The sequence below is a fragment of the Felis catus genome, chromosome D1 (genome assembly GCF_018350175.1).
Source record: "Felis catus isolate Fca126 chromosome D1, F.catus_Fca126_mat1.0, whole genome shotgun sequence".
NCBI lineage: Eukaryota > Metazoa > Chordata > Mammalia > Carnivora > Felidae > Felis > Felis catus.
In genome coordinates this window covers 61,273,617-61,282,293 of record NC_058377.1, presented here as the reverse complement: position 1 = coordinate 61,282,293, position 8,677 = coordinate 61,273,617, and the positions used below count along the sequence as shown (strand labels likewise).

The 8,677-nt window shown below is 37.6% G+C and overlaps 2 protein-coding genes across 2 annotated transcripts; one reads left to right on the top strand and one right to left on the bottom strand.

The window, feature by feature from the left end:
* Window positions 1–1,189: 1,189 nt before the first annotated feature.
* Window positions 1,190–2,698, top strand: LOC101087266 (olfactory receptor 52B2-like). The gene has a single exon (XM_023239710.2). It carries the CDS (start codon window positions 1,488–1,490, stop codon window positions 2,322–2,324), a length of 837 nt encoding a protein of 278 aa, XP_023095478.2. The 5' UTR covers window positions 1,190–1,487; the 3' UTR covers window positions 2,325–2,698.
* A 4,576-nt stretch (window positions 2,699–7,274) lies between these two features.
* Window positions 7,275–8,445, bottom strand: LOC101087005 (olfactory receptor 51L1-like). The gene has a single exon (XM_011286663.2). It carries the CDS (start codon window positions 8,394–8,396, stop codon window positions 7,275–7,277), a length of 1,122 nt encoding a protein of 373 aa, XP_011284965.2. The 5' UTR covers window positions 8,397–8,445.
* Between the last annotated feature and the right edge of the window lie 232 nt (window positions 8,446–8,677).

Genomic DNA, 8,677 nt, shown 5'->3' with positions numbered 1-8,677 from the left:
TTTGAGGTGTTTTGTTTTTTTTTTTTTACAAAAGCTATTTTTACTCAAAATTTTTTTGATATGTGAAAAGTAAGAACTGCTGCTACTTTAAAAAGTTGCTAAAATGTGGGGGCGCCTGAGTGGCTCAGTCAGTTGAACATCTGACTTCGGCTCAGGTCATGATCTCCTGGTTTGTGGATTCAACCCCTGTGTCAGGCTCTCTGCTGACAGCTCAGAGCCTGGAGCCTGCCTCGGATTCTGTGCTTCCCTCTCTCTCTCTCTGCCCCTCCCCCATTCTCGCTTGCTCTCTCTCTCTCTCTCTCTCAAAAACAAGTAAACATTAAATTTTTTTTTAAAGTTGCTAAAATGTGATCTTATTCTTTTGTTTGTGAATGTGAACATTTTAGTCACTCTACTCTGCAGTTGGGTCTTTCAATAATAGGAATTGAATAATCATGGGCCTTGACATCTTCAGTGACTGTCTTGTTCTGAATGAGAACATTCTGTACTCTGGAGTTTCATTTGTCTTTGTCTTCCTTGACTCCATTTCATGATCCTTGAATGTTTGTGCTTGTTAGGGTCTGAATAACACTACAACTTTAGCAAAGCAGTTTAAATTTCATGGTAATTAAACTATTGTCTTCAAGAGTTGAAATGAGAGGCAGAATAAAACATTTTCTTTACTGTAGAAAAAGTAAGCCAAGGAAACATCACTCACACCATCCAGATGGAAAATAAGAATTGGAATCTTCATGCTGACTCATTATGTATTAGTTGACCATCCAACCCACGTCCTCCCGTTAACTTTGTCAAACAATGGAATATTAACTCTCTCCGGTCTTCTATTCAGTGTTACATAGAAAAAATAAATACAAATTACTTTTTGGTATTTAATAAATTATTATCAAGTTAGAAAGGCAAAAACTATATACATAGCACAGTTGAAAGTTCAAAAGACATATACATAAATCATGTGTTTGTAACAATTAAGTTTACAAAAATAAAGGTTTACCACTTATTGTTCTGATTCATATTTTTTTTTCAGAGAGAACAAGATGCCCCATAAAAGGGAAGTGGTTTGCCCATAATCATTCAGGTTTGGGGGGGGGTTTGTTTGTTTGTTGTGTTTGTGTGTGTTTAGTAAGATGTAAGCCCAAAGTGGGACTTGAACTCAGGCTCAAGACCTCAAGATCAAAAGTCACATGCTCTACTGCCTGAGCCAGCCAGGCACCCTCATTCAGATTTTTAATAATTTTTTTCAGATGATTTTATTCTGTTTCTACTTCCTTATCCCAGAATTAATGGTTAGATCTTAACTAGGATGAACGAATGTGTTTTCTATTAATATTTACTCCAGCTATTTTCTCTCTAATTTTCATGTAACAGACTTGGGCCACCTGTCTACAAGAATATCCAATTCTACATCCACTCACCTCACTGCCTTTCTGCTGACTGGAGTCCCAGGATTAGAAGACTTCCAAATCTGGATCTCCATCCCCTTCAGCTTCATGTACCTTTTGGCTGTGATAGGCAATGGCCTGGTTATGGCAGTGGTGGTTGGGGACAGGAACCTCCATGAACCCATGTATCTCTTCCTGGCCATGCTGGCACTCAATGATATTCTCCTTTGTACTGTGACAGTGCCCCAAATGCTTCTTATCTTCTGGAAGGGTCCTTCCCCATTAACATTCCCTGCATGTCTCACACAGATGTTTTTTGTTCATGCTCTGTTCCTCTCTGAATCTGCTGTTCTCTTGGCCATGGCTTTTGATCGCTACGTGGCTATCTGTACACCACTCCATTATGCAACCTTTCTTACAGGTTCTCTCATTAGCAAGGTGGGTCTGGCTCTGGTGACTCGGAGTGTGGCTGTGGTCACTCCTGGTGTCCTCCTCATTCTCCGGCTACGTTTTTGCCGGGAAAACATCATCCACCATACCTACTGTGAGAACATGGGCATTGCCAAGTTGGCCTGCAATAGCATTGCCCTCAATAGCATTTATGGGCTCACTGCTGCTCTCCTCACCACAGGGCTAGACTTTTTCCTCATCTCCCTGTCCTACTGGCTAATCCTGAGAACAGTCTTCCAACTACCTTCTAGGGAAGCCCGGACAAAAGCATTTGCAACATGTGGAGCTCATATATGTGTCATCTTGATATTTTATACTCTGGCCTTCTTTTCCTTCTTTACCCATCGCTTTGGAGATCATGTACCCAAGCATGTCCTTATCCTCCTGGCAAACCTCTACTTACTGGTGCCACCCACTATGAACCCCATTGTTTATGGAGTAAAGACAAAGGAGATAAGGATGCATGTACTAGGGCTCTGTAACAAACCAAAATGACTCAAAGGTTATGAAGCAACAAGGAACAGGTAAGTCCAGGATGGGGATCAGGCTTAAATGTCAAGTCTGAATCAACCTGGGCAGATCCATTCCCAAAACACTTAACCTCTGAATAGAGCTTAAAATAGTCACATTTCTAAGTGCTGTCTTCCCGACATAGGGTAAACAGGAAGCTAATAGGGAACTGCTTCAGTACCATCAAGGAATATCTCAACATAATGAGGTAAAAATCAGTGGAATGTCACTGTAAGCACAGGGGACTTAAATATCCTTTTTAAATACACAATTCCTCCTTTATGTCAATTTGCTATGGACAGGACAAAATGTAAACTCTGTAAGTCATGGCTTAGTTCAGATTCCAGCTTCATCATCACATCCACAGAACCTAGAATATAAAAAAATTTAATAAATATTGTTAAATAGGTAAATGCATTACCTAGTCAAAAGCCAAATGCTAATAATTTTATGTAACCAACTCCCTACTATGTCCTTATGTATTAAATAAGACCTATACTTTAAATGCTTCTTTCCTTTCCTCTTAAAAAACTTGCCCTTATCTTTCAGAAAATGTTGCTATCTCCTTTAATACCTTGGTGTAATAAAGATTATTTTGGTTACACACAAATGAAAGTTACTTTGGTTAGATTAAGTAAACAGAAAAACAGTATGAGGCATGGCATACATTCAAGCAATTTAAATATCTGTGACTCAGGAAGGACACAGCCAGGCTAATTGCCCCATATTGGGTCATATTGTTAAAACTGCATCAATCTGTTACAGCACTTAATATTCTGATTAACAGGGTTGAAATGGTGCCAGGGAAATTCTCAAAAAAGATAAATCATGGCAAATGGTCAAGATTATGTTCACTGGATTCATTTGGCTCTTTTACATAAGCACCTGCAATTTTTCTAGTTTATTGGTTTTTGCACACCAAACATTCCTACTAATTTCATTCTATAGTAGCTGGGACAAACTATCATCTATAAATCTATCTGTCATAATTCCTGCATGTAATCCCTTTTATCCTCTAGAGAATATTCACCTGTCAATTAATAAAAGACCTAAAATCTACCCCTGGCATAAGAGAATAAAAAATTGCAGCATGAGCATAATAAATGGTCTAGTGGTTGAATTAATTGAATGGAGTGTCTTGAAAATATTTATATTGTTATCATTCTCTTTACAAATGTATATGGCTTTTTCTAGATTCTATGTGTAACCAGGTAATTATGATAATATACGTTTTCTAAGGAAATTATGCTTTTATTATTTAAGATATCAGAGTGAATAACTGAATGGCTAAGTGGGATAATGAAGTATTTTGCAGTGCAATGCTTTGTATAGAAGAAAATGCCAGACACTTAGATGACAAAAGGGATAGTGATTTTCTCTACTATTTTTTTCTTGCCATTGTGTTTTGCCACGAAGAGCCTTCTGCAGCATCAAGATGATTAATGTATAACTTATAAGATAACATTTGACATTACAAAAATAATTGCATTGCATATTTGCCTGATGATAGGGGATTCAAATACACAAATGAATTTTTTATTTTGGCTTCTGGTTATCTTACAGATTCTGCAAGAAGGCAGAGAATGCTTTCAAAAGGCAAATAACCACTCAAGACTTTGTCAAACAAGGTAATATGAGTAATAGTGTATCCTAATTTATAAATCCACGTACAAGTGAGAAAGATGCTTTAGTCGTATTGTTGCAATTCTAGGCAGGAACAAGAGATCTTCTTGTTTTTGGAGCACCAGATGCTTGCCAGAAGACTAAACTCCTGCCTTCATTAAGGTTCCAAAATAGGATAATGCTTCTGTTCTCAACTCCTAATACAACCTTGTTCACTTATTCATTCATTGTTATATTCACTTATCTCCCTACCAACTGTATTTTACTGAGAAGAATTATTTTAATTTTGAATATATCTGGTTTCTAAATGTTTACAGTAAAATATATTTTATGAATATAATGTAATACTAATAATAAATTTAAGAAGTGAGTATAGTAAATAATAATTTGTAAACTCAAAATTTAGATTATCTATGTAGGTTTTCATTTAAAGTAGTTTTATTGGCATGTAAAATGCAAAATCTAGTATGCAATAGTTTAAACATATTTCCGTTAGCAAATAAAAACTAGTAAGACTTCGTTTTTTAGAGCACAAAGACTAGGAAAGGTCAAAATATATTTTGAATTTGAAGTTCTAATTTTATTTTTTATTTATTTATTTTTTTTCATGCATGGGTTTCTTTTTTTTTAATACTTCTAATTTTTATTTATTTTTTTCAATATATGAAATGTATTGTCAAATTGGTTTCCATACAACACCCAGTGCTCATCCCAAAAGGTGCCCTCCTCAGTACCCATCACCCACCCTCCCCTCCCTCCCACCCCCCATCAACCCTCAGTTTGTTTTCAATTTTTAAGTCTCTTATGTTTTGGCTCTCTCCCACTAAAACCTCTTTTTTTTTTTTTTTTTCCCTTCCCCTCCCCCATGGGTTTCTGTTAAGTTTCTCAGGATCCACATAAGAGTGAAACCATATGGTATCTGTCTTTCTCTGTGTGGCTTATTTTAAAGATGATTAGCAATAGTTAAATGTTATATGTGTGGCTGATGGTAATGCTCATTCTCAAAATTTTAATTTTTCCTATCAATTTGATTTAATTATTTATTACAACAAATATTACCTAATTTTGATGTTTACATAGCTTTATTTTTAGTTGACATTTTTTATTCAAGGTGAATATGCTAAAAGGACAGGGCCAGTTGGCAATTAGAATCAAGAAATAGGATAAAAGGGCAAACAGACATAGTTGAGTGAAAACCAGGGAGCAGAAATAAATTGTAGATGTGCTCCATATGACTGAAATTTGAAACGCTAATTTTAAGTTAGTAAGACCTCTTTTATTAGATGACATGGGGGTTCATGACATGTCAAATCTTTTCCTCGATTTTCTTTAATATCCAAAGTATCCTTTATTCAGTGATTGATTCATTATTTAATCATTTACATTCAATAAAGACTTGGTGTCACTTTTATACCAAGCATATATTCATCTTTACAAGTAACAAACTCTTCAAAGCACAGTTGCTATACTAGGTAGAACCAGATAAGTAAAAATAGATTATTATTAAGACTTCCACAAATACACGAATACTGGGAACTATAACACATTTTTTTTAAATCTTATTTGTACCCTTTGCTTACTTTTTGCCTTTGCACAAGTATAGCCAGACAAACTAGAAAATTCAATTACATTTGCAAGTTTTCTATACAACCCTATGCACAGCCATTTGTTAGCTAATTTCAGAATTATAAGGAAAGATAGTTTTGTATATTGAAAGGAGTTCTGGATAAAATTAAGAGACCTGAATCTGTAGCTGTTTCTTGCTACCACAAATTTATAGGTAGCTACACCTAGAGTTATATTGTTACATAAGTGAAATACCTTATAGCCAGGAATACCAAGGATAGTACTTTTTTACATTTATTTTTTTAAAAAAAATTTAATGTTTATTCATTATTTTTGAGAGAGAAAGAGAGAGAGAAAGAGAGAGAGAGAGAGTGAGCAGGGGAGGGGCAGAGAGAAAGACACAAAATTTGAAGCAGCCTCTGTCAGCACAGAGCTGGATGTGGGGCTCGAACCCACAGACCTTGAGATCATGACCTGAGCTGAAGTCAGACACTCAACCGACTGAGCCACCCAGGCACCCCAGTGCTTTTTTACACTTAAAGAAATCGTATGTCCTAAATTATTATTAAGATACATTTTACTCAATGGATTATAATCATTGACATCATATCACGGTATCCGGGGTATTTCAAAAATTACTGAGTCTCAAATTTTTATAAAATTAAAATTATTTCTAAAAGTTAAGAGAATAAAAAATATACAGTTGGCCTTTTCTATCCCTGAGCAAACTAAATTTCTTTTTTTTTTTTAATTTTTTTTTCAACGTGTATTTATTTTTGGGACAGAGAGAGACAGAGCATGAACGGGGGAGGGGCAGAGAGAGAGGGAGACACAGAATCGGAAACAGGCTCCAGGCTCTGAGCCATCAGCCCAGAGCCTGACGCGGGGCTCGAACTCACGGACCGCGAGATCGTGACCTGGCTGAAGTCGGACGCTTAACCGACTGCGCCACCCAGGCGCCCCGCAAACTAAATTTCTTAGTAGGGCAGACATGTGTATAAACTTTAAAATATGATGCTGATTCACAATAAGGATTGATAAGTTCTGCTTTGAACCCTAATATGCTCTTATATCAAGATAAAATGTTTTCCATCTTGAAGAAGGAAGGAATAGCAGATATACAAACACATTGTTATAACAAGAAGGGCAATATAAGATTTCCAAACAAATACAGAGTATCAAGAAGCAAAGAAACATGAGTTTGATTGATTGATTGATTGATTGATTGATTTTCTGTGAGAGAAAGGGAGGGAGAGCAAAGGAGGAGCAGAGATAGAGGGAGAGAGAGAGAAAACATAGAAGGCTCCATGCTGCCAGCGCAGAGCACAACATGGGGCTCAATCTCACAAACTGAAGATCATGACCTGAGCCTAAAACAACAGTCAGAAGCTTAACCGACTGAGCCACACAGGCAACCCTGGTTTTAATATATTTAATGAAAACTTAATGGGTAAGTGCTCATGGAGGGTTGGGATTAGAAATGGAAGGGAATAGATGGAAATGATTTCTAAAACACTCAACACCTACATATACTGATATTTAAAGGTAATTTATGAAGCACATGTTAAGTTGTATAGTCCCAAGGACCCCAGCTCTCTCCTTTAAGCACTTCTCCTGATACTCTGTGGATTCTGTATCTCCTCTTTCTCTTTTGTTCACAACTGTGATGCCAGCATACCTAGTGTGGACAAACAAGTATATGTTTACATCATTTAGATTGATGCCATCAATGTCTAAGATCATGCCTTAAGACATAGTAGAACCGGTTTTTGTGCGGAGAAGTAGGTAGAGGACTCCTTGACGGATCTGTTTGGTCTTCACACTATAGATGATTGGATTGAGCACAGGTGGAACCAATAAGTAGATGTGAGCCATGAAGATATGGATCAGTGGGGAGGAGTGTTTGGCAAAACGATGGACAATAGATAGCCCCATCATAGGCACATATAAAATGAGTACAACACAGATGTGGGACGCACACGTGTTGAGAGCCTTAAGCCGCCCTTCACGTGACGCAATTTTTAATATAGAGTGAAGAATGTACACATAAGACACAAAAATACCCAGAGAGTCCATTCCCCACAGCACAACGACAAGAAGCAACCCATATATAACATTAAACAGGGTGTCAGCACAGGCAAGGCGGATCATGTCCTGGTGCAGACAATATGAATGAGAAAGGATGTGAGAGTGGCAGAAAGGAAAGAAGGCCAGCCGAGCCAGAAGTGGAATCATGGCACAGGCACTCCTAAGCAGGGCTGCAATTCCAATTTTCATGATAAGTCTTGGGGTGAGAATGGTAGCATATCGTAGAGGGTGGCAGATAGCCACGTAGCGGTCAAAGGCCATGGCCAAGAGCACAGATGATTCCGTGAAGGAGAAAGTGTGAATGAAAAACATTTGGACCACACAGGTACTGAACTGGATTTCCCTGGAAATGGACCACAACACCCTGAACAGTGATATCATGGTGGGCATGGACATGCCCATGTCGGTGAGGGAAAGCATGGCCAGAAAGTAGTACATGGGCTGATGGAGCCTGGGGTCTGTCCGAACAATATGCAGGATGGTGCAGTTACCCATGATTCCAACAAGGTACAGGAGACAGAATGGAATGGATATCCAGTGGTGGAATTCCTCATAGCCAGGGATACCTGAGAGATAGAATGTGGAGGACAGGGTATTACTGGAGTTAAAGGTTGCCATAGAGCTCACTTTTAACCACAGTCCACTTTCAGGATCACACTCCAGTGGGGAGGGCAATGATAAGATCAGCATCTGAGTCAGGAAAACAAAACAAAACAAATAAAACTGCAGCGGTTTCCTGTAAGCACTCTTAAATTCATCCCTACATTTTGCTTTCTTCATTTCATTGCTGAGTAATGTTGGCTAAGTAAAATATATACTGTATAACAACTCTTTCCCTCCTGCCTCTCAGATGCAGACTCGTTGACATTCTCTTAAAATACAGACAATCTTCTAAAGACTACCTACAGCAGCACGCACACAACCTGTTCAGGATGACATCTTTCATTTTATATTTTTCTTCCAGAATTTTCTTGGCAAGAGCTATTGATGTTAATATTAATCTTTTTTTAATGACTCCTGCTATGATTTACACACAATGCCTTTTTCTGCCTAAGCTTCGG